Source organism: Miniopterus schreibersii (genome assembly GCF_964146895.1).
Source record: "Miniopterus schreibersii genome assembly, chromosome: 8".
Taxonomy (NCBI): Eukaryota; Metazoa; Chordata; class Mammalia; order Chiroptera; family Miniopteridae; genus Miniopterus; species Miniopterus schreibersii.
Window position 1 is genome coordinate 15,351,460 of NC_138109.1, and position 25,426 is coordinate 15,376,885.

General features: G+C 42.7%; 1 protein-coding gene and 1 pseudogene across 3 annotated transcripts; both read left to right on the forward strand.

The window, feature by feature from the left end:
* Positions 1-1,602: 1,602 nt before the first annotated feature.
* On the forward strand, positions 1,603-19,366 carry PPP1R8 (protein phosphatase 1 regulatory subunit 8). 2 transcript variants are annotated; one of them, XM_081143720.1, is made up of 7 exons: positions 1,603-1,685; positions 3,541-3,601; positions 7,668-7,821; positions 9,108-9,328; positions 10,878-11,022; positions 15,490-15,554; positions 17,920-19,366. In XM_081143720.1, exons 1-7 carry the CDS (start codon positions 1,630-1,632, stop codon positions 18,271-18,273), a joined length of 1,056 nt encoding a protein of 351 aa, XP_080999846.1. In that variant the 5' UTR covers positions 1,603-1,629; the 3' UTR covers positions 18,274-19,366. The 2 variants fall into 2 exon arrangements, with proteins under 2 accessions (XP_080999846.1, XP_080999847.1); XM_081143721.1 differs by lacking the exon at positions 7,668-7,821 and having other exon boundaries at positions 1,608-1,685.
* Positions 19,367-20,531: 1,165 nt separating this feature from the next.
* LOC308560422 (ribosome production factor 2 homolog pseudogene) lies at positions 20,532-21,438 on the forward strand (annotated as a pseudogene). Its single transcript has 2 exons — positions 20,532-20,724; positions 20,821-21,438. The product of its transcript is annotated as a ribosome production factor 2 homolog pseudogene (transcript).
* Positions 21,439-25,426: the final 3,988 nt, after the last annotated feature.

The window sequence follows — 25,426 nt, forward strand, 5'->3', positions numbered from 1 at the left end:
TCACTCAAAGCTAGAAATGGCTTCAACAGCCACCTCCTGTCTGAAAGGGGCATGGAGCCTCAAAGGCCTGCACAATCTCTAGGTAAGAGGAACTTGTTCTTTTACACTCAAAACACTTTTGCGACTATTTTGTTCCTTCTTAAGAATCATGTCCTTGTGCTCAAAAAGAGCCTACTTTGTTGAAACCAAGTTTAGAATTTGTATTTTCCCCATCAGCCTAGTCTTTGGAATCACAGGACTGGAAAGGAGGATATTAACAGGTCATTTGATAAGTCATCTGATCAGTTAACATCCTTGCTGAATGAGTTTACTGGGCTTTTGAGGGCCAGAGGAAAGTGATTCTACCTACCTAAAAGTTGATAATTTCAAAATCCACGTTAATATTATGTTGCAATTAAATCTTGATCCCTGGAGATGTCATTAAGGGCAAAATCTTTTGAACAGGCTGATGTTCAATTTAAAATCTAGAGGACCACTAGCAAGGGAATCAAGAAAAGAATGTGCAGTGCCTCTTTCTGGGTGAACAATTTTCAATCAGTTTCTTTAAAAAAGAAAACAGAACAAAACAGGTCAGATAACCCATGCTTTCTTTTTGAAAAAGTATTGGGCATCAGTTGCATGATAATAAATGTGATCATATCAACATCTATTGGGAGAGACCGGTGATTAAAGAGCATGGCCTTTGGCATCATACAGATTTAGGTTTGAATCCCACTCACCCCCCTTTCTAGGGTTAAGCTGGGCAACTCAATCTCTCTGAGCTTCCTCTCAGAGACGTTAATACCTATCTCAAGAGTGTTAGGATTAAATGAGATGATCCAAATAAAATACATACTTGCCCAGAGAACTAAGCACCCAACAAAGCCATTACAACTAATGGCCCCTGCTGATGGTCTCTTTCAGCCAGCGGTTGGCCTAGGGCAGGCCTGAATCCTAACGCTTCCTTTCGTGATTTAGGCACCACGACCGAAATTTAAAAATCCAAAGGGGCCACAACTTGATTAACCATTGAAGATTTGGACGTCTGCCTACTGATTAGATCCTTCCTGGCTCCAGCATGTCCAGGCTTTTCGTAAACAGAGACTAGATGACTCCCTAAAGCAGATTTCCAGATAATATACATTCGCTCACAAGGTCCAGATTTGGATTAGGGAGGGGTAGTGAGCATGCAGCTCTGCAGAGAAGGGCCGTAAGAGGAAGAGTGAGTGCTCACTGCACCCTCCGAGCTCCGCTCTAGCGCCTCTCTAGATTGGGGCGAGCCTGTAGGAAGGATGGCGTTACAAGATTTAAGAGCCCCGCAGTGGTTTGCGGGAGGACGCAGGGGAGGTTGATACCGTACCTCCTTACAAGCACCTTTTCCTCAGACATCTCCCAGCCACGGAAAACCCTAGTCTTCAGTGACACTTCCAGAGAAGGCCACCTGTTTCGAACACTGACAAACACCTCAAAATCACATCCCAGGCTCCACAGCCACTAGAAGCGCCAACTACGTGCGTGCGTGTGTGCGTGCACGGGCGCGTGCGCGCGTGCTTGCTTACGCACAGGCTACTGGGATGCCGCTTCTCCCCTCTGAGTCTTCCAGTTTCCCGGCGTGCTTCGGGCCCGCCAAATGGGAGGGGGAGACGCAAGATGGCGGCAGCCACGAATTCCGGCTCCAGCCTCCCGCTGTTCGACTGCCCGACTTGGTGAGTGGCGAGGCGAGCAGGGCTGGAGTGGCCTGGGCTGGCTGGGCGGCTCATTTCTCGCAGTGGACCGAACGGTTCAGACATGTTCGGACTGACTGAGGGAGAACAGTTCGTCAGGCCGGGCGGCGTGTGGAGGAACCGGGAGCCCGGGCCCATGCACTGAGGAAACCCAGAGTTGGGGGCTGTGAGGCGCTCGTTTACGCTGCCCCTCCAGCAATGAGCCGGTTGCCTGGGCTCTTCGGGGCCGTAGCCCTGAACTTACCTCAACTCCTGACTGAATGCCTAGAGCTCTAGTGGCGCATCGTACCTGCCCCCCTGCTCTCTGTCCCGAACGCGCACGAGCCAGCTTCCCGGCTCTAGCTCCACCTCAGAGCCGGGTGTCTGTTGTGCTGCATCCCTGATCCGGTACTTGTTTCTCGCAGACTGGGAGCTCCCTGAGGGCAGGGACGGCTCTGACTACCCTTGCATTCTCAGCGACCAGCGCGAAGTGGGGCGCAAGTGGGCATCAGTAATTGTTGGAAGGACCCCCCCTTCATCCTTTCTCAAGTTCTTGGCAATAATGGAATGACTTAATTTAGTCTGAGTAGAGTACAAGATGATTAATTGTGAATTGCCTTGCAAGAAGACCCATCTCAGAGCTATTCCTGCTGTAACTTACCACAGTGTATTGTTTATGTTACTCTTCTCTGCCTCCCGTTATGTTGAGATTCTCAAGGGCAAAGAGCCTGAGGCATCTTTATCTTACCAGCTCCTAGGCCTTAACCAGGCACATAGTAGGAATTCAGAAAGCATATTTTGGATGTAACATTGCTTTCCCTGTTTCCTGGATAAAATGGGCTTTTGTTCAATGCATGGTCCTTTCAGCAAATGCCATATAGGAGTTGGGGCAAGACTGTGAGATGACCATGTTGCTTTTCAAGTTAGATGGACAGGTACATTTTTTGTATGCATTTTTTTTTTTGGTATGCAAATATAGGGACTCTGGCAAGATTGTTCTTTCTCTCAAACTTCAAAGGAGCAAACACAGGAAGCAAGTGAATGTGTGGCTGTTTTCTGGGTCTCTTTGCGTTTTGTAACACCCGGTTGCTTCAGTCTACAAATTTTGTGTCCATTTTGGTTCCCTGCTGCATTGATTTCAGAAGTTGGACCAGGACAGTAAACTTAGAAGAGACAGATTACCTACCATTTCCTTAGTCTTCTATGCACCAGCCTCTGGGTTAGATGCTTTGACATGTGTATGCTTCTTGAATGCTGTGGTTATAGAAATATAGAGAAAAGTTCCCTTGAACAAGCCATTGTAGAAAGACCTGTCCTAGGGTAAGAAACATATCTTGTATTTATTGATACCTGGTTTCATGGACATGATATTGGATTGCCCTAACTCCCTAATTATGTACCTCTGATTTGGTCTCAGAGTTCAGAACTCTGCTTATTCTGTGACGGGATTAATCTCCATCAGCTCAAAACACCAACTGATTTTTTCAACCTTTACATGTTGTTAGCAGTAGTTGCAAAGCTTAGATTCAAACTCAAGTGATCAGACTACCCCAGCTATAGTACTTGCACTCTCTATGCTGCTTTCTTTTTGAGGTAGATATCCAGTGTTAGAATATAGGTTTCTTTGGTGCTGTTCTAAATACAGATCCATTAAAATCTGTTTTAGAGCAACTGAATCACTGGGGAAGTAAGTGTCAAACTTAGAAAGGAGCTGTAATAACAGTGAAGTAGATGACATTTCTGCTTGAACATGAACTAATTATAGGCTGGTAGGAGAGCTACAGTGTTGAATGGGACAATAATTGTAAATGGCATTTACAACTCATCCTGAAAATGCTTTTTCCTTCTTATTTTTCAGGGCAGGTAAACCCCCACCTGGATTACATTTGGATGTAGTCAAAGGAGACAAACTAATTGAGGTATGGAAATACATGTCTTCCCTTTTTCCCACCACACTGAAAATTTTTGCAGGTGACTCACTTTTCCACCCCCTCTCCCGTGCTTTGTTTTCCAGCAATGCTACTTTTGTTCATCCTGGATTTTTTTTTCTATTAAAAGTACATGGTGACATAACACATTCAAACCTCTTATCTTCCCCCAGACACTCAGTTTTTTGTGACTTCTCTCACCTTCTAAATTAAGGGTTTTAATAAATCATGGGCCTGTGGGCCCTAATCAGACTAAAAGCCCTTTAACTTGGTGAATTCCCTCTCTCTGAGTACATGGAGTTGTGTGGAAGGTGCAAGATATGCAATAATTGAAGGAGAAAGTGAATGATATAGATTGAGTTTAACTTTTTTTAAAATATGTTTTTATTGATTTCAGAAAGGAAGGGAGAGGGAGAGAGAGATAGAAACATCAGTAATGAGTCATTGATCCGCTGCCTTCAGCACGACCCCTGCTGGGGATCGAGCCCCCAACCTGGGCTGTGCCCTAACGGGAATAGAATTTCCATCTCCTGGTTCATGGGTGGACGCTCAACCACTGTGCCACACTGGTTGGGCGAGTTTAACTTTTAAGTTGCTTTTATGATATTCAGGCCTGAGCCCTTCAAAGAAGAGATTGGAATGGTGATGAAGTTTATTCATTTATTCAAAACATTTAGTGCTTACTGTGTTCCAGTCATTGTGCTCCACATAGGGACTACAGCAGTGGACAAAACAAACATGGTTCCAGTCCTCAAAGAAATCATGTGATGGGAAAGATACAACATAAAAAATTACATGAAATCAGTACTATAAAGGAAAAGTTTACGAGAATTCCAGATTTGTACAAGTCTCTGGAATGAACACCACATAGAACTTGAAGAGAACATAAATTTTGATTAGGTTGTGTAAGATTTATTTATTTATTTATTTATTTATTTATTTATTTATTTATTATCGGATCATTTATTTACCAAGAAATTGAGATTAAGCCCACTGTGACCTTGAGCTGTGTCTCCATGTCTTAGACCAATTTTATGTTTGCTTGCTCAGATAGAAATTAGGTTCAAGGTCCCACTTTTGAGTGCAGTAGTTTTTGTTTGGTGTATATAGTAAAAATATCATTCCATGGTTGAATAGCTGTCTGAGATCTCCTGAATGATGTTCTGTAAATATATTGTTGTCACTTCAGGATGTTGTAGAGATACCCTGGCATTTTACAAAATATTAAGGCATGAGTTGTGATGAATTTTTTTTTTATTAATTCATCATGCTCCTATCCAGTCAGTTTAGAGCCCTTTTGTCATGGGTTCTTTTATCTTTTTATTTTTTATTTTATTACTTGAATTTATGGGGGTGACATTGGTTAATAAAATTATGTAGATTTCAGTGTATAATTCTATAATACATAATTTCTATAGAATTCTTCTATCTTAAAAGTTACAAAACACCAAGATAATTAAATGAAATAATTTTGCTAAAATGTCTGTAAAACCTTTTTTACTATAGATTGTTCCACAGATATAAAGTATATTGTTGCTAAATAGCATGAAGCTTTGAAGACACAGGAATCTATTTTGTTACCATAATTCAGTAAATCTTCAGTTTGCAACAGGAAAAAACAGAAGAGGCCTGACGTTAATGATGATATCATATTCTTTGTGAAATAATTTATATTTTTAGAGTGCTGTAAGTTGCCGATCATTCTTCTGATTACTGGTTTTCATTAACCGATAATGTTCTCTCTTTCATTGCTCTTAGGTGTGCTGAGTTGCCCACAGTTGTCAAGTTACAGTCTTTAGACATCACTGTGCTGTTTCTGAGGAATAGATCTAAGATGTGCTTATTGTTAAGGATTTAGGCAGCACTCGATACTAACCAAGCTATCTATATCCTAGCCATGGGTCAAAGGCTTGTGATATGTTGTGATAGCTGGGTTTAAGAAGTGCAATATTAAAACAAAAGCCATGAGTCTTTTTAGCCCAGTGTGTAAAGACACACTCTGAGTTATAACTCAGTGGCACAACTGGATAATGGTGCTAGCCATAACTAGCCGTAGCTTTAGTGACTATTGAAAGACCAATGCATTATTTTAATTTATTTGGACAGAAGAAGCACATTGCCCAGGAGTTAACAAATTTCCTTAATTCTAAGACATACTATTTTCATGTTTCTATAATTGAGATGCTTTTAATAATGAATGTATATATTTAATTTGGAGGCCATTTTGCCTCCCCCCCAAATACCTAGATTTCTGGTATGTTTTTGGCCCCTTAGAATCATAGAAATTTGGTCAGTGTTTTATTAGAATCCAAGAGCTGGTGGTCTTATGTACTGTTTCATCAAGACTATTCAGTGAGCCTTGTGGTTAGCAAACTTAAGTTTTTGAGGGCATAATCTGTGTGCATATAAATTTGAATGAGAAATGCAGTGAGATTCAACCTGCACAGATATTACCCAGAGAGAATAAGATGGTAAAATTTCAGCGCTCTCTCAGTTCTAAAGCAATGTCTTATATTTAATCCAAGTCTTAAAATTTGAGTCTAAGCAGACATAGGGATGATTGTCTTATTGAACTGTCAGGCTGTTCAATCTTGGTGCTGCCTAGCAGTGTAGTATGGGCCTGGAACAAGCCTTACCAGCAGCAGATGGGCACTGCTGGACAGGGTTTCCCAGAGGTGACCCACATACCTATACTAGCTTGAACTAATTGAGCCTTAAGGCTAAGCTTGAAAGAAACTGGGTAACATTGTTTAAAGGAAAATTAAGAGTGTGACCCATAGTATTTGTTCACTCATTAAAATGTTCCTTGCCATATGGTGCATTTTTTGATGCAGGTAGAATGAATATATATTATGGTTTTAAAATAGCTTAGGCTCTGAAGTCAGACAGTTTCTGTCTGTCTGTATTCAATTCAGCTTATAAATATCTAACTGTGTGAACTTGAATGTATTAATTTCTTTATGCCTCAATTTTATCATTTATAAAAATAGGAATAATAGTACCTACCCACCTCACAGAGTAGTTGTGAGGGTGAAACAACAGCATAAAACTCATTGTGCGGTGTGTGACACATAAGTATTCAACAGTTGTTACTGTTTTCAGTGCATGAGTTATATTTCTGGTTTTATAAGGGAAACACTAAAGCATAAGGGAGAATAGTAACCCACTGTGAGTTCAGCAGCATAGCCAGGAATGAAATATAAGCCTCTTGAGTGCTAGCCTGGTACCATACTAACTTGACTGTGCTTGTCTGCTCAGCTTTGTGCTGTCTTCTCTCAGAGATTTTAGGAGTATCATGTGAAATGGGAACTAGAGCTTAATGAGACCTTGTAAGGTTTTCGTTTAAAGGAAAAACATCATATGTCTGAGTAAGGGTTATTCTTTAAAATAGTCAAATTGTAGACTTAAAACTGGAAGAAGTGTTAGCAAAAATTTATTTAGAGTCCTTTATCTATGACAGCCCAGTCTACAACCAGGCTGTGTCAGGGTTTAATGATCCAGGATAAAAGAAAAATAAGGACAGTGTAGTGAGTTTTTCATAAAGCTAAATTCAGCTCAAAGTATTCCAAAAGTAATTTGAGGCTATGACAGCATGGTTAAAATATAGATAGGTGTTTATACTCCCTTCCTTTCCTAACCAATTGATAATCTTCCTTTGGGTATATGTTTTCTGAAAAGCAGTCATTGCTTTATAGACATGCTTTGTGTCTTACTTCCTGCTTGACCTAAAATTAAGATCCATTGAAATCTTAAATTTCCAATGGACAGAAGACAACCCTCTTGCAAGTCACTTTTATCTACTAGAATTAGTACAAGTTCTATCCATATCAACACCAGACATTTGACCACTGTATTTGGGGAGATTAATTGTCATTTATCCCTCAAAGTGTTCGTATATTATTTTGAGCTCTTTATCTTGAAGAATAATAGGAAATACCTTTTTTCACCTTGTTGAGGAATTTTATCTATTCAAAATCCTCTACTTATTTGAATACAAGAATTTTTGCTAAACCCTGTTGAAACTATGTAAGTAATATTTAATTTAATGTTTATTTAGAAACTGATTATTGATGAGAAGAAATATTACTTATTTGGGAGAAACCCTGATTTGTGTGACTTTACCATTGACCACCAGTCTTGCTCTCGGGTCCACGCTGCCTTGGTCTACCACAAGCATCTGAAGAGAGTTTTCCTAATAGATCTCAATAGTAGTAAGTAACTCACATCCCATCCTGTCTTACACATTTCTTTTGGGCAATGTGAAAGTTCCCTTTAAGTTCTTCAGTTTCAAAATTGTGTTTTATTATTATTTATCAAGGAAGAAGTTTACATTTGGTTTTTAAATCAGCCCTTCTTGACTCCTGTGATATCACCTATTTTCCTGAAATAAGTGATGACTGGAGAGAAAGTAGGGTTTTGGGGAGGACTATCCTGGAGGAGGTAGATATATATAGAAAACAGCAACAACAAAAAACACTCAGGAGCTAGGAACTATGGGTATCCAAGTGTTTACAGGACCATGATAAATTGTGGTCCAATTTAAGCAGCAGAAGCTGTGATTAGCTCCATTAATATAATAGAGCAATGGTGCAAGACATTAAAAAAACAACAACTTGTTTTGAACAAAATTTAGTTTTTTATAATGGGTTCTTTATCCCTGCTACATTCTGCTTCGACTACTTATAATATCAATTTTAATTTCATGAACATACTCCAACTAATAAGATTTTCAACTTTGCCAAAGATAATCCCAGAAATGCAGTTGAGACTTAACTTCATGGAGCCCTGAAGTTTGTTCACTTTTCCCATGTATAAATACAGTGTAAAATGTAAAGGATCTTGCTTCCTGGGCTGACCATGTTCTTCTTTCCTGCTTTTCCAACATGGACCCCACCCCAGTCTGCTTATATAATGGTTTTGGAGAACCTTGTCTCACAAGTACTTACTTGCAAATTTATCTCATCTTTTCTCTCCATTTTATAACATGCAGAATGCAGACATGGAAAAATATTCAGACTCTGCAATAGGATTTTGACTTGCTTTGGCATTGATATTGCACCTTTTCAGCCATCCTCCTTTCTTGTCCTGGGGAAAACCCACGTATAACTGCCACCAGGGCCTCTGTTCCTTAGACTTGGGGCTGGAGAGGTCAGACCACAGTGATGCCTATCTCCTGCCTTGGGTGGCATGGTTATTGCTGGCTTGGAACCATTCCTGCTGGACCCAGAATGGAGCCAAGCCTGTCTGGTAGCAGAGAGCAAGCAGTGGTATTTGTTATGTGGGGTAACAGCAGGTCTGAAGATGTGTAAGAATCCCACTGACGAGATTCAAGACCCAGTGAAGGAGTTTTCATTGTGACCCATGACAAGGGATGCAAAGTGGACCCAGTGTCATTTTCATTTGAAAAAGCAGAACTAATATGCTGGGAGGAGCTGCTCTCCCTTCTACAGCTCAAGTTGGTTTTTTTCTCTTATGTTTTTGATTTGCTTATTCCCAGCACACGGCACTTTCTTGGGTCACATTCGGTTGGAACCTCACAAACCTCAGCAAATTCCCATCGATTCCACAGTCTCATTTGGCGCATCCACAAGGGCATACACTCTACGTGAGAAGCCTCAGACATTGCCATCGGCTGTGAAAGGAGATGAGAAGATGGGTGGAGAGGATGATGAACTCAAGGGCTTACTGGGACTTCCAGAGGAGGAAACCGAACTCGATGTAATTCCACATCTCTGTCATTGTTTTGTCTCTTAGGACTCTGGTTTTTGCAGTATGTAGCTGTCTGTATAACTTGAAATGCCAATGACTTAGCAGCAGGAGATTTTCTTGAGCCCACTAATGGGCCTTTCCCACTTAGTATAGGGTGGTCAACTGTGACACGCTTTGGAGAGCTGCGTTGTGTGAATTTGGTTATGTATGACCAGGCATAACAAGGAGACTGGGTCTCTGGCCAATAGACCCTCGGGCTGTCTTATGCACCTTCACTGGATGTTAGAAGCCAAGTTAAATTTTTCTAGAGCTACAGTGTCCAATGCAGTAGCTACTAACCACATTTCAAGTACCCAGTAGTCACATGTGGCTAGTGACTTCCAGTTGAATATCACAGAAAGAGGACATTTTCATCATTTCGATTGGACAGCACTGCCTTAAGACTGAAGCTTTCATTCATTTACATTGCTTTCTTGATACTATCCAAATAGCCCAGGAATCTTCTGAATAGAACTAGACAGCTTTTGTTCTTAGGGGCCTGGCTGCCCCAAAGGCTATGAATTTTACAATCTTTTATTTTAAGTGCTAAAGTTTCTAGAGGCTCACCCCAGTAGTTTGTTATGCGGCTGTCATCCTTTACATGTCTGTCACTGCACTGGTGTGACTGGTCTATTCAGGTAGACCATATGCAAGCGTGTCCTTAACCACCCACGTGCACTTACTATTCTAGTATACACTAAGATAGTTTCCCAGCCCTTAGGAAGAGAAGCACCTCAGAAATCTTATAATTTAGAAGTTATTTTGTTCTGAAGAAGTAGCCTCATAGCCAGAGGCCTTGATAGCAGTCACTTTTGCCCATTTCTCTTCCAGGTTTCTTCCATGCTTTCCTGTCTTTTAAATGTAGTATGTGAGGTCCTCTCTGAGTCTTTATTCTCAAGACATTTTGAGTATCTCAAACTGCAGTGCAGATTGGAATAAGTCCAGAGGGTTGGGAAGAGGCAGGCAGCAGTGTTGAGGCCAAGTTAATAATTGAGATGGATAGATGGTTATGAATAGAAATGGGGCCATATTCAGGGAATGGGGAGTGACAAAATATTAATGCCAAGTATTAAGTGCACTGACAGTGTCCTTATGAGTTCTCAAAGAGAGAGGTACTGGGAAGAAAGCTGTCAATCATCCTTTCTCATCTCTGTTTTGTTACTTTAAAACAATTCTTGGAGTTCCTTCCAGTCACATTCCTTTAATTCTCAAAAAAACCCTCAAAACCTCAACTCAAAGATGTTTGTACAGATTACCTGTTCTCAGATCAAGGCCCTCACCTTTTGAATATCACTGCCCCACTAGTCAAAGAGGGTGTTTCACAGTCTGTCAAAGGTGACTTCTAAATATTAGCAACCTGGGGACAGTAATGATTTCTTTCTGAATACAGAAGAGAATCTTGTTTGCCTGGGGAAGTCAAGGTTAGTCCCTAATGCCTTTCTGCCCCTTATTTAGTAATATATTCTCCTTCAAATTTTCTGTGTACTGACTCGTCTTTCCTGTGTGAACCCTGGCCTAGAACCTGACAGAGTTCAACACTGCCCACAACAAGCGGATTTCCACCCTCACCATTGAGGAGGGGAATCTGGATATTCAGAGACCAAAGAGGAAGAGGAAGAACTCACGGGTGACTTTCAGTGAGGATGATGAGATCATCAACCCAGGTGAGGTATCTTCCTAGTTTCTTTTGATGAAAAAGCTGTGGTCTCTGGCCAGAGCATTAGCCCTTGGGCTGAAGGGTCCCGGGTTCAGTTCCAGGCTAGTGCCGTACCTCAGTTGCAGGCTCAATACCTGTGCAGGAGGCAACCAGTCAATGTCTCTCTCACATTGATATATCTCTCCCTCCCTCCCTCCCTCCCTCCTTCCTTCCCTCCCTCCCTCCCTCCCTCCCTCCCTCCCTCCCTCCCTCCCTCTCTCCCTCTCTCTCCCACTCTCTGAAAAGCAATGGCAAAATATCCTCGGGTGAGGATTAAAAAAACAACAACTGTGATCTCAGAGTCGTGAACACAAGCTGTAGGTCAGTTTCCAAGGTTTAGGATAAGTGCTATATTAAAGGGAGGTAGTTTTACAGTTCATTGGTGGAGTATCCTCATCATGCAGGCGTTATCCATTTGCAGTGTGAAAGGAATAACTAAAGAGAGGGCCTGTATAATTCAGTATACAGAGCAAGGCTGTAAATCTCTGCTGATTCAGTATGTCTATGTCATAGTGGAGGTTTAAATTAAGCATAGGTGTTTTCTGCCTTTACCTCAAAGCAGAACATTATTGTGTTTATGGGGTTCTGCATATGATTGGTAACTAAGATTGGAGAACTTTCTGCTACTACTATTAACTGCATTGAAGGTTTGCCTCTGTAAGTAATTTATAGATAGTTTGTATGGAAATCTCAGCAGGATAAGAGCATCAGATTATGGGAAGGCCACTAACTTTACCAATTTGTTCCATCATTCAACACTTATTTGTTGGACTCATGTTGTATCTTAAATACTCTGGTAGGTAGATGACAGAGCTGGGAGGTATAGTTCATACAATGAAGATGGAATTGGGATTCAAAAAAACCTTGTTTGAAAATAAATCTCAATGGATAGAAACAAGGATCCCAGACTAACAAGTTGCTTTTAATTTCCAAAATAAAATGCAGTGAGAAAAATTTTGAAGTCCTGCATTTAGGTTCAAAATATCAATTATTTAGGTGGAGGAGATCTACTCCAGCATGAAAAAAAAGATCAAGGGATTTTGGTTCATTGAAAATGCAGTCTCAGTCATTAGGGTAATGTGAAAACTAATCAAATGCAGTTTGGGATTGCCTTAGTAGAAGAATGGGGGACAGTAACCCCACTGGTCTGGGCTGTGAGCAAAACTCACCCAAATATGTTAACTAAATACAAGCATGGCCTTAACCATCAAATGTGTTCTGTAGTCTGAGGGAGGAGGAGACTCATAGGTATGAAAAACAGTCCCTTGAATGCTGGGAATGTAGGGAACCATGCATGGGGGAGAGCAGATTGGAGGAGGCATGGTCACTGTCGTCAGGTATTTACAGAGCTGACCTTGAGAAGGTAACACTGGACAAAACGAGAGCCAGTGAGTAGCAAGTATTTGGCTCAGCATAAAAAGCAACAACAAGCCCTGACCAGTTTGGCTCAGTGGTTAGAGTGTCTGGCCCGTGGACTACAGGATCGCAGGTTTGATTCCTGGTCAAGGGCACATATCTTGGTTGCAGGTTCCCTGTCCCCAGTCTGGGGGGGGGCATTTGTAGGAGGAAATTGATCTCTCTCTCTCCGCCCCTCTCCCTCCCTTCCACTCTCTAGAAATCAATGGAAAAAATATCCTCCGATGAGGATTAAAAAAAAATGCAACAATGAATCCTTATCATATTTAGAAGAATTAAAAGGATTCCTGTGAATTGGGCATTTGTTTTAGTGACTAGTTTACTTTCTGATGGCGTATGAAGTGGAATGGATTACTCCTAAAACTAGTGCATGCCTGAGGGAAATGTTTAGGCAGGGCCTGGATGATCAATCTAGGAAACTTATTTCTGGGCTTCAGAACCTATTGAGTAAGAATTTCTAGAGGTTGGGCCTAAAAATTTGTAGTTTTAAACAAGCTTTTGTTCTACTGATGAACAGCCAATAACTTGGGAATTACTGGACTAGACAATCATTTAAGTCTCTCTCAGGACTCAGCGTCTGATCTGCTTTGTTTTTTTTCTGGAAAATTATTGCCTCAGAGCTTTATTAAGGCGCTGTATTCAGGCAGAGTATAGCATAGTGGTTAAGGGTATGGGCTCTGAAATCAGAGGGCCTGGGTTTGAAATCCACCTCTCCACTTAGTAGTTGTATGACCTTGGCCAAGTAACTTGAAAGACTACTGGCCTCACAGGATTGGTGGAGACAATAAATGATTAACATGTAAAAAAACTTCAGATCATTGCTTGGCATTCAGTAAGCTCTTGATAAATGTTAGCCATCATCCCCATCATCGTCTGCCACAACTTTTGCCTTCTGCCCATGCAACCTTTCCTGTACCAGAAGTAGACACAGTAAGGAATTTGTTAGTAGATCTTCCAGGAGCAGGGATCTGGAACAAGTGTATCCTCTAGGATGGCTAGAGAATGAGGAGAGGATGAGAGCCTGACCACCATTTAGCCAGCATGGTACAGGGTCCCCCAGAGAGGCTTAGCCCCTCCCCTCTATAGGCCTCATGCACGCATAGGGTGCATCCCCCAGTAGCCACTCCTATCGGGCTCCAGTTGCTTGTGTGCTTCATTCAGTTTTCCTTGCTAAAGGAGTAGGGCTCCTATGGGGCAGAGAGAAGATAAGGGTGCCTTTTTTAGAGACCTTTTCTCCTCCCTGAGTCTGGTTATCTTCTTTTCCTCTTTCTTCTTCCATATAGAAGCCATTTATTCATTCATTCATTGAACAAAGATTGGTTATTCAATGAATATACCAGGCTATATTCTTTTTTTAATTAATTTTTTTTTTTTAAGAATAGTTCATTGATTTTTAGCGAGGGGGGCGGTGAGAACACACCACCAGTCGGCTGCCTTTTGCGCTGGGGATTGAGACCGCAACCCAGGCATGTGCCCTTGACCGGATATCTAACTGACAATCTTTGGGTCTTTGGGTGCACAGGATAATGCCTAACCAACTGAGCAACTGAGCCACACTGGCCAGGACCAGGGTGTGTGTGTGTGTATAATTTTTTTAAAAATATGTCTTTATTGATTTCAGAGAGTGAGGGAGAGGGGGAGGGAGAGGGAGAAAGAGAGATAGAAACATCAATGATGAGTCTTTGATCAGCTGCTTTCTGCACTCCCCCCACTGGGGATCTAGCCCGCAACCCAGGCATGTGCCCTCATCAGAAATCAAACTGAGATCTCCTGGATCATAGGTCAGTGCTCAACCACTGAGCCACCCTGGCTGGGCCAGGGTATATTCTTTAGAAGCATCTTAACATGTGAAAAGCCAGACTTAAATCAACCAGGTGTTAACTGTTCAAATTAAATAGGGAACTTTATTTTCCAAAGGAATTCATAGGAGTGTTTTTGTTTTTTTAACATCAAGCTCCTTCAGTGCATTTAAAATAAGATGTTCAGCACCTGTTAGGGCAACAATTCCTTTCCTATCACTACATTAAGATAAAGGGGACTTGGAGTAGTTTTCTCTAGTAATGCTAATCAGTAGGCCTGCCTGTTTGTACACACTTGGCCTTCATCGAGAAAACTCCTGTTCATCCTAGGTGACCCAGCCCAATCATCCTCTCTGTGCTCCAGAACACTGTTTTCCACCTGTCTTGAAGCACCTCCAGTGTGTTGTAGCCTATCTGGCTTTACAACTGTGAACTCCTTAAAGGCGGGACAGTATTTGCTCTTTATTTCCATGCCTAATGTCCAGTAAATGAGGCACTGAGTGGATTGACTGCAAACATGCCCTGTACTTGGTCTTAGCTCTTTGTTCCTACAGAGTGAATGAAGCTAGAAGCTTTGTAGAGTATAATAACGTGTTTAAGCTGTGAAAAGGGAGCTGCTCTCTCACTCTGCTTGGACAGGGGCTTCAGAGCCTTTAGTAAAAGTCTTGATTGTATACAGTTATTCAGGTCAAAAGGCCAAGTTAAGTTGGAAGCCCTGGATCTGAATCCTAATTCTGTTATTTGCTAATGAGTAGGCATTAGCTAGGTAGGTGCTGTGTGAACTCTTGACATGCCATTGTTTTATCACTAATATAAGATTGCTAATATCTGCTCTTTTGTTTCTCCCTCAAAAGAGGGAAGTATATGGAATGAGAAAGAACTTGGGGAAGGCAGCATAGCACAGTGGTCCAGTCCTGTTTCTGGCTGCTTGAACTAACCTGGCTCCTCCATTCTCTCATAGGGTGATTGGGCCCATCACTTTACTTTTCTAAGCCTGAGTTGTTTTCTTGTCTATTAAAAGTTTATTGTAGTAGTGTTTCCCTCATAGGTTTATTGTGAGGATTTAACACAGTGCCCAGTACATAGAAACACTCGAAGTGTTAGCTGTATTTTATTGTTTTAGTATGAGTTGTTATGATTGCTTTGTTTGCAGTGAGCCTTATACCCTTAATCCTCCCAGTAGAATACCAAACAAACCCTTCCCTCATGTCTTTTTGCAGAGGATGTTGATCCCTCAGTTGGACGCTTCCGGAACATGGTACAAACTGCAGTGGTTCCAGTGAAGGTAGGAAGCACATTGTAACAGTATTTGAAATGCCATTTCATACAGTCTGGTTTAAAAATCCACTCTTTTATGTGTAGGTAAGTATTAAATGTGTGCTTAATTTTAAAACACATTCTTTACTCCTCTCCCTTTTTTTTACCCTGTGGAAATACTTTTACTCCATCTATGTCTAGGGTTTCCTGGAGGCCATAAAAAGACTGCAGGTGACCAGCCAGCTTGTTGCTGCATGTAAATTATGGTGCAATGTGAGTCTGTAAATTTACCTCCCAGCAGGCTGCAGAGAGGCCCACCTTTCTTTAGCCTTTCCCTTCTGAGTAAGCTATTAGGCAAGGAAGAGGCATTGTTGTATTTCTGCATGGCACCTCTGGTTTTTGCTGTGCTTGTATTCTCTGTGCATGGGAGTGCCGCAGATAGGAAAGCCAGCCTAGACCTGGATTTGGTTTAAAGACCAGCTATATTGAAGAACCAAGAGGTGGAAGTTACAGAGATATTCTGATTGCTCTACCTGTGGAGGAACTACCTGACAGCTAGGAACAAATAGTCCTTTAAGTACAGGTATTCAAAAAGTAAATGGAAGATGCTGTAAAGTTTTTTGTTTGTTTTCAGTGCACAAAAATCAATTATATTTTCATACACTCGCAATGATAATGTTTTATTTATTTATTAAATATGTCATTTATTTATTAAATATGTCTTTATTGATTTCAGAGAGAGGGAGAGAGAGAGAAACATCAATGATGAGAGAGTCATTGATCAGCTGCCTTCTACATTCCCCCCACTGGGGATCCAGCCGGCAACCCAGGCATGTGCCCTGGTTGGAAATTGAACCATGATCACCTGGATCATAAGTCGACACTCAACCACTGAGCCACGCCGGCTGGGCGATAGTGTTTTATTTTTAAAAAGTCTTTAGAATATATTAGACTAGATTGGTATGTCAAATTCCTGGTTAGTCTTTGTTTAATCTAAAAGGAGTAGAGAAGTGAGGGAGATCTTTCATGAACTTTCTTTAGTCTCATGTGAAAAAGTACAAGGTGAGCCCTGGCCAGTTTGGCTCAGCGGTTAGTTAGAATGTTGGCCCTCAGACTGAAGGGTCCCGGGTACGATTCCCAGTCAAGGGCACGTCGTACCTTGGTTGTGGGCTCCATCCCCCACCCCAGCTGGGGCATGTGCAGGAGGCAACCAGTCAATGTGTCTCTCACATCAATGTTTCTCTCTCTCTCCCCCTTCCACTTTCTGAAAAGCAATGGGAAAAATATTCTCAGGTGAGGATTAAAAAAAACAAACAAAACAAGGTGATATTTTTCTGTGCAACTCCATAGTGTTCATGTCACGTTTCCTCTTAAGCTCTTTTCTCTCTTTTTGGAATATTCTGTTGTCAGTCTAGTCTAATATATTCTAAAGTACAAAGCCAGATATTTTTACTTTTATGTCAGTTTTATTGTGGTTAATTTACATACAATAAAATGTACACGTACTAAGTATACAGTTTGAGTTTTGACAAATGTGTACACCTGGGTCACCACCACCATACTCAACATATAGAAGATTTCCATCACGCAGAAAGTTCTTTTAAGTCCCTCTGCTATCAGTTCCCTCCCACTGCGAGCCCCAGGCAACCAGTAAACTTCTATGATTCACTACAGATTTGTTTTGCTCTGAGATTAATGTTTAATAGTTGGGTGCCCAACATGAAGATAAATACTAACTTCTTATCCCTACCCCCCCCCGCCCCAATATTTAAATGTCTACCACCACCCATTATCACCTCTGTTTCCTAAAAGGGCATTTTAAACCAGAATAAGAGAGGGAGGGGTATGACAAGCTAAGGATAAAGAATGGTCATCTAAACTGGATAAGTTTTACTTCATGAAAAGCTCACACACTGTCCTCTTTTTTTTTTTCCCAATTATGCTTTTATTGATTTGAAAGAGAGAGGAAGGGAAAGGGATAGAGACACAGAAACATCAATGAGAGAGAGATTGATTGGCTGCCTCCTGTATACTGCCTAATGTGGATCGAGCCCACAACCCAGGCATGTGCCCTGACTGGGAATTGAACCTGGGACTTTTTGGTTCATGGGTCAATGCTCAACCACCAAGCCACACCAGCCGGGCCACACTGTCCTCATTTTTCTCAGTGTGACTTGGGATGGTGAGTACTTTGTGTGGACCCATCACATTAGACAACTACTGTAAATCTCTTCAAACCCTGAGATATCGGGACAGTGAAATAGGTTGTCTGGGGGGAAAAACAAGCCAGAGGTTTAGGGACCTTCCCCAATTTTTTTAGGGCTTGAATAGAAAAGGCTAGTTAGCACCACTCTTGTGCCTCACCTGTCTCTTCTCTTCTTTGTAAACCACAGAAGAAGCGGGTGGAGGGCCCTGGCTCCCTGGGCCTGGAAGAATCAGGGAGCAGGCGCATGCAGAACTTTGCATTCAGTGGAGGACTCTATGGGGGCCTGCCCCCCACACACAGTGAAGCCGGCTCCCAGCCGCATGGCATCCACGGGACAGCACTCATCGGTGGTTTGCCCATGCCATACCCGAACCTCGCCCCTGATGTGGACTTGACTCCTGTTGTGCCATCAGCAGTGAACATGAATCCTGCACCAAACCCTGCAGTCTACATCCCTGAACCTGTCAATGAACCCAAGAAGAAGAAATATGCAAAAGAAGCATGGCCGGGCAAGAAGCCCACGCCTTCCTTACTGATTTGATATTTTTGGTCATGGAACAGGGTGGGATTGGGTGGGCATTGGGTGGAAGGGTGATGGGGGAAGCTAATGAACTAGGGAGAAAAATTTTCCATGTGTGCAGTATCGTCTTTCAGAATGTCTCCTGGGGTCCTAACCATGTAATATGTAATATCAAAACTGGGGTGGGGTTGAAATATCCTAAAAAGACCACTCTTCAGAACACTTCCAATATAGAGAAATGTTTCGTATATCCTTTTAAATAGATGCCCTGGTGCCTCCCAGGCCTTCCATGACCACCTTTTTCTTTCTTCCCTCTTTCCAGGATCATTTTTATTTAAGTCATGTACCTTGGGGAGAGACTCCAGGCCCTCAGGTTGAATTCAGAGCTGGGGAGGTGACAGTCACATCAGCTGTGTGGGTCCAGCAACCTAATTTATATTTACTATCCCTTTAAGCCCCACATAGCAAAAGGGTTGCCACGGATCTGAGGTTGATCAAAAAGAAGGTTTAGAATTCTTCAGTTAAGCTAAAGTTTAAACTCAGAAATGTTTTCCTGGGTCAGTGGTTTTGAGGCCCAATAGTTAGGCTTTTCTTTTGTCCTTTCTGTTGGAATGAGAACATTTTGATTGTGGTCTGTGACCAGACACAGGTTAATAGTTTTAAACTTACTACTTTGTTTGAACTTTACTTGTTTTTCTTGTCAAACCTGAGTACTTACTGAAGTTTCTCATTTGATTCCAGAATATTGTCCTCTACTCTCTAAGGCTTTAATTTTCTTTTCAACTGTGTTATGAAGGCAGTTTTTAAAGGATTTGACCAGTTAGAACAATTCAGTTAAAAAGGAAAAGATTTTACTTTGCAAGCAACGAATGTCTCTAAGAAGACATTTTTAGATGTTGGTCCAAAGGCTTTTCCCCCCTTTGAGAGCTCTTGTTATCCGGAGCTCTAAGACTAGACCTGGCTAACAGACATAGGAGACGAAGGTAGGAAACTTATCTTGATAAGAGCTTTGTACAGAGATTTGTACATTTGTGTAATAGGCCTTTTCACGCTTTATGTGTAGCTTTTTACTTGTAACCTTTATTACATTGTAAATTAAACGTAACTTTTGTCATTTGGGTGCAGTTATGATTCAGTCACCATCACCAATTCCCACTGACATTAGGGAATGTTGCCAAAGGGACGGCTGTCTGGCTTGGGAGTTGGTGCTCTGTCCCTGTTTTATTACCACAAATGAAAATACACACACACCCCCCTCATGAATTCGGAAATTCTAATTAGAGACCCTGGTCCCCAGAGTGAAGCCTTATGGAGCCAAGTCAGTTAAGAGGTGCCAGCTGTCCATCAGGAGGCAGAACTGCAGACCTGACAGGGGACTGTGCTTTGGGGCACTTGTCCTGGAGTAGGCATGGTTTAAACCTGTTTACCTGCCCTCTGGTTACAGCTGCAACTCGGGTGTCACAGGCACAAAAGGAAGCTAAAGTTGAGGACAGTTTAGAATGGATTTCAGCCAGACTGGATTGAATGAATGTATCTTGCAAATTGGAGCCCCACTGCAGGAAATGCACTTGACGTGTGGTGGGAATTGTATGGGTGGCTTTGTGATGCAGATGACAGCTAGGTTCCAGATCCCTTGAGCCAAGAGTGTGGACTTGAAGCAGGAGCAGCCTGATAAGAACAGAGGTCCATAAGATCACAAGTGTACAGGAAGTTCATGTCATCAACTTCCGTAAAAAACAAGTTCTCACCTTAGGAGAGTACTTTTCCTCATTATAGGGCAGATTACCATTAGACACACATTGAACATCTACATTTACAACATGTCTTTTAATTCACATAACCCTAAGAGGAATATTGTTTTAATCCCCATTTTACAGATGACAAAACAGGCTCAGAGACGAAACTTCCTCATGATCCCACTGTAGTGAAGTCAGGATTGAAACTAGTCTGAATCCAGAGTACAGGTTTACACAGCCTCCAGGATGAGTTAGTGAAGGATGTGTGTGGCCCACAGGTGGAAAACTGTTGTGCTCAGTAGGCTGGGACTATATTGATTTATAGCTGGGCATTTGCTTTGAAGTTAATTTTTTTCCAAATGACAACTTTCTGGAAGGTATATTAAAGGATTTAGATTTAGTTTACATAGTAAAATAAATACTTCCCTGGTGAGAAAGATCATGCCCTGCATTATTTGGTTCCAGCATTTGAGTTGCAGAGTGAAACTTGCAATGGTGTCTCAAAGAAGGCTCGGTGTTCATTCAGCTCGCATTGCAGTAGCAATGAACGCCTTGGATCAAGTTGTAAAGCCCAAAACAAAACGGGCCAAGAGATTCCTTGAGAAGAGAGAACTGAAACTGAAAATATTAAAAATGCTATGCTTATTAAAGGGGGAAATGCAAATTCAACAGTGACACAAGTACTTAGAGATGTGTATGCATTGAAAAAACCATACGGCATTCTGTATAAAAAAGAGTGGAAGGGAGAAAGAAACATCGATGTGAGAGAGACATCGACTGGTTGCCTCCTGCATGCGCCGTGAGAGGGCCAGGGATTGAGCCTGCAACCCAGGAAAAATATTATGAGACCATTTGAGGATCAGACATCATTGGAATTCTTTTCAAAGAAGTCAGATTGTTCTTTATCTTTGTTTGGCTCCCATAATAAGAAGTGGCCAGATAACCTAGTAATAGGCCGTATGTACGATTACCATGTGCTGGATATGATTGAATTCGGTATTGAAAAGTTTATCTCTCTAAAAGATATTATGAATAGTAAATGCCCTGAGGGAACAAAACCCATGTTAATATTTGCTGGTAATGATTTTGATGTAAAAGAAGACTACCAAAGGCTAAAAAGTGTTCTTATTGGCTGCTGTTGAAGAAATCTGGTTGCAGAACACCACAGATTGAATTGGAAGAGATGGGACCCTCATTAGATCTGGTGTTGAGGAGGACACATCTGCCTTCAGGTGACATTTATAAGTTATCCATGAAAATGCCAAAAGCCCTCAAGCCAAAGAAGAAGAAAAATGTCTCCCATGATACTTTTAGTACAACTTATGGAAGGATTCATATGCAGAAGCAAGACCTAAGCAAATTACAAACCAGGAAAATGAAGGGGCTGAAAAAGTGACCTGCAGAAAGGAAAACAGAAGACCAAGAGAAAAAATCAAAAGAGAATTTTTAAAAAATTGATGGAAATTAGCCAATAACTAGTTTTATTATAGTCTGTTTACATAAAGAGAATTATCAGGCACCTGTCATTTCAAAGTTCTTACAAGATTTGATTGTATGTTTTTATAACATAATTTACCTAAAATATGTATTATGAACAGTAGAAAAAAAAGAAGGCTCAACAGGCTATCCAAGCCTGCAAAGCGATATATCTTTTCCTTCAAGGGCCCAGTTGACTTTAGTGGAAGCAAGAGTGCCTGAATTTGGTAGTTATGTGATGTAATGAGGCATGTATGTGTACACCTGGCTTGCCTGGTGCCATATTTCTGATTTCTTCCAATCCTGTTTTAGTGCACTTCAAGGATGAGCGTTGCAGAGTATCAACAAGATGGCGGCGTAGGTAACAGCTGCCCCCGCCGCCTCCCGCAACCACATCAAAATCACAACTAAAATACAGAACCACCATCACTCAGAGCCTCCTGAGATCTGGCTGAACAGAAGCCCTGCAACCAGGGAACTGAAGAAGCACCGAGACCGGGAGGAGGGGCGCAGACGCGGGCGGATCGGGGCTGAATCGCGGAGACGTGGCCGCGGGCCCACCCCCGGTGCCGCGGTTGAAACCCGGAAGGGAATCTCCGCGGCGGAGGTTTCCCGGAGGAGGGAGGGGGTCCCTGCCCCACAGCAGGCCCCCAGCCCAGGGCTCCAGGCCGGGAACAGATGTCCCACAACTTCAGGCTGTGAAACCAGCGCGGACTGTCTCTGAGGGTTGCGGAGGCTGCGGGAGCCCCAGCAGCTCCTCTTAAAGGGCCCGGCGCGGACTCACTCAGACGCTCCCTCTGAGCCCAGCGCCGGGCAGCAGCTTGAAAAGACCTGGGACACATGGGGAGGAACTAACCTGCCTGGAATCCGGGCGAGAGGCAGAGGGGCGGCTTCCTCTCAGGCAGAAGAGCTGGCGGAGGCCATTGCTCCTTTGGCGAGTCCTCCCCGCACACAGCTGGCAGGCAGGCGCCATACTTGAGTCGCCAGCACCTGACTCACACCTTTGGCCCCGCCCATGATTCCCGGAGGCCCTGCCCCTCCCCACCTGGAGCTCATTCAGGCCACTTCCAGGGGCTTTTCGGTGCAAGCGGCCTCTCCAGCCTCATGCTTAGGACTTTCCTAAAATCTCTCAAACAAGCAGCAGCGGGCCCCCTACAACTTGACAAGTGCCCCAGGCCTGGCACTAGCGGCAGCCTGCATTGGCTCATAGCTTGGCCTCTCCTGGACAACGCAAAGCCCAGCACAAGTAGCAGCCAACTACGGTTTGCTGTGTAGCTCATGCTGGGTGGCCCTGAGCAAGGCACTGGCACCTCCCAGGAGGCCTCAGAGACAGTGCACCTGGTGCTCAGACTCGACCACGCTGGATTACAGCCCTACCACATCCACAAGTGACACTCAAGGGGCGCACTTGGTGAACACCAAAGCTCCACTGAAGTAAATCCTGCTCCATAGGGGTGTCTCCAGCACAGCAGCTCTTTGGCTGTAGTTGCAGCTGGTCCTCACAGCTGATTGGCCTGGGGGTCAGTTTCTCCCAGGGGCGCCAACAGCAGCCAAGGCTCAACTACAACAGGACAGTGCACACAGCCCACACGGGAGCACCTAGAAGGCCCAGCTCAGGTGACTGAGGAGGCTGAGCCACTGGACCCTACAGGACACCTACTACACAAAGCCACTCTACAAATTCCAGGAGACGTAGCAGCTCTACCTAATACTTAGAAACAAACACCTGGGAGCAGCCAAAATGTGGAGGCAAAGAAACATGTCACAAAGGAAAGAACAGAAGAAATCTCTAGAAGAGGAACTAAATGAAATAGATCCAAGCAAGCTAATAGATAGAGTTCAGAATTTTGGTTATAAGGATGTTTAAGCAGACTGTTAGGGAAATAACTGAGAAAATCGATAACATAATAAAGTACCAATTTGAAATGAAGGCTACAGGAACTGAAATGAAGAATAATTTACATGGAATCAACAGTAGACTAGAGGACGCTGAGAATCAAATCAATTTGGAACATAAAGAAACAAAAAACACCCAACCAGAAGAGCAAAAAGAAAAAAGAATCCAGAAATATGAAAATAGTATAAGGAGCCTCTGGGACAACTTCAAGAGGCCCAACATTCATATTATTGGGGTGCCAGAAGAGGCAGAAAGAGACCAAGGAATTGAAATCCTATTTGAAAAAATAATTACAGAAAACTTCCCCTACCTGGGAAAAGAAATCAATTTACAAGTCTAGGAAGCACAGAGGGTCCCAAAGAAGAGGAACCCAAAGAGGCCCACAGCAAGACACATCATAATTAAAATGCCAAAGATTAAAGACAAAGAGAGAATCTTAAAAGCAGCAAGAGAAAAGCAGTTAGTTACCTACAAGGGAGCACCCATACGACTGTCAGCTGATTTCTTAACAGAAACCTTGCAGGCCAGAAGGGAGTGGCAAGAAATATTCAAAGTGATAAAAAACATGGAACTACAACCAAGATTGCTCTACCCAGCAAAGCTATCATTTAGAACTGAAGGTCAGATAAAGAGCTTCTCAGACAAGGAAAAGCTAAAGGAGTTCATCACCACCAGACCAGCACTACAGGAAAAGTTGAAGGGTCTTCTTTAAGAAGAAGCTAATGAACAAAAGAATCTGATGAACTAAATAGATCCAGAGACATTGACACATGCAACAGACGATCATATTTCAGAGGAAAGAGGGAAGGGGGGTGGAGGGTGGGAAGAGATTAACCAAAGAAGTTATATGCATAACCCATGGACACAGTTAATAACGGGGTGAAGGCCTTGGAAGGGGGTGGGAGCGAAGTGGAGGGGATCAATTGGGAGGAAAATGGGATACCTGTAATACTCTCAACAATAAAGATAAATTTTAAAAGAAAAAAAAAAAAAAAGATGAGCATTGCAGGAGGAGGCTCAGTTGTCTTCTGCCCTTAATGCAACTCTAGACACTGACTATAAATAGATAAGCCCCTCCCATTCACTACAAGGATTGACAAGTGATTATCACTCAGGTGAGCATGATACTGCTAAGAGACATAGCTTCTCCCCATCCTAGGACACAGTCTACCTTGGGTGAGAAGTGACCATGGGTTTCCTTAAAGTCCTATGCCCACTAATGGGCCATGTGCTAAGTAGGGAGAGAACAACCCATGTTCCCCTGCCCAGGGTAGGGGGGTGAATCCCCAGGAGAATGACACCTGTTGACAGGAACCAGCCCATTCTCCAGGTGGTCCTGGCTCAAGATCTGCTATTTGGTGACAGTTGCCTAAAATATGCTATTATCTGCAAATTGAAATTTTAGAGTCTGAGGGATTTACGAGATCCTGTCTGGATCCTTCATTTTGCTTGTGAGCAAACCATGGCGGTGGGGACTCACTTCTCTCAACTAAACCCGGTCTGACACGTAGGAGTTGGATAATGAACGTGCACCAGCCCTGCCTGCAAGAGTCCTGTCTTTTAGAGGGGACATGCACACTTACAATGCCATCAATGCTGAGAGCTTTGGTGAAAGCGGGAAGGGGGGGCAGCAGATGAGCATGACCCTGGGGGTCAGGGAGGCTTCTAGGGAGATGACAGTTGAGCCAAGCTTTGAAGGACAAGTAGAGATTTGCTAAGGAGGAGTGTGGGCCAAGGTTCTCCAGGCCGAGGGACCAGAATGAGAGACATGGGAGAAGGTGTGGGGGTGGCTGGTGGGTGGGAGGAGGGAGGAATCAGACAGGCAGAGGCCAGATCCCACCCTGTAAGCTTTGCTGGAGAATTTGAAAGTACGAGGAAGCCACTGAAGGATTTTTTTTCTTTACTTTAAAAAAGACACACAAAAAGACATGCTCATGTAGAAATATTGGATAATCTGGAGATACATACATCATACACACACACCCTCACCTGCAGTGAGGAGACTTCCTTGGGGATATTTTCGGGTGGGGGCTGTGAATGGTCAGATTCAGATGATATAAAATCC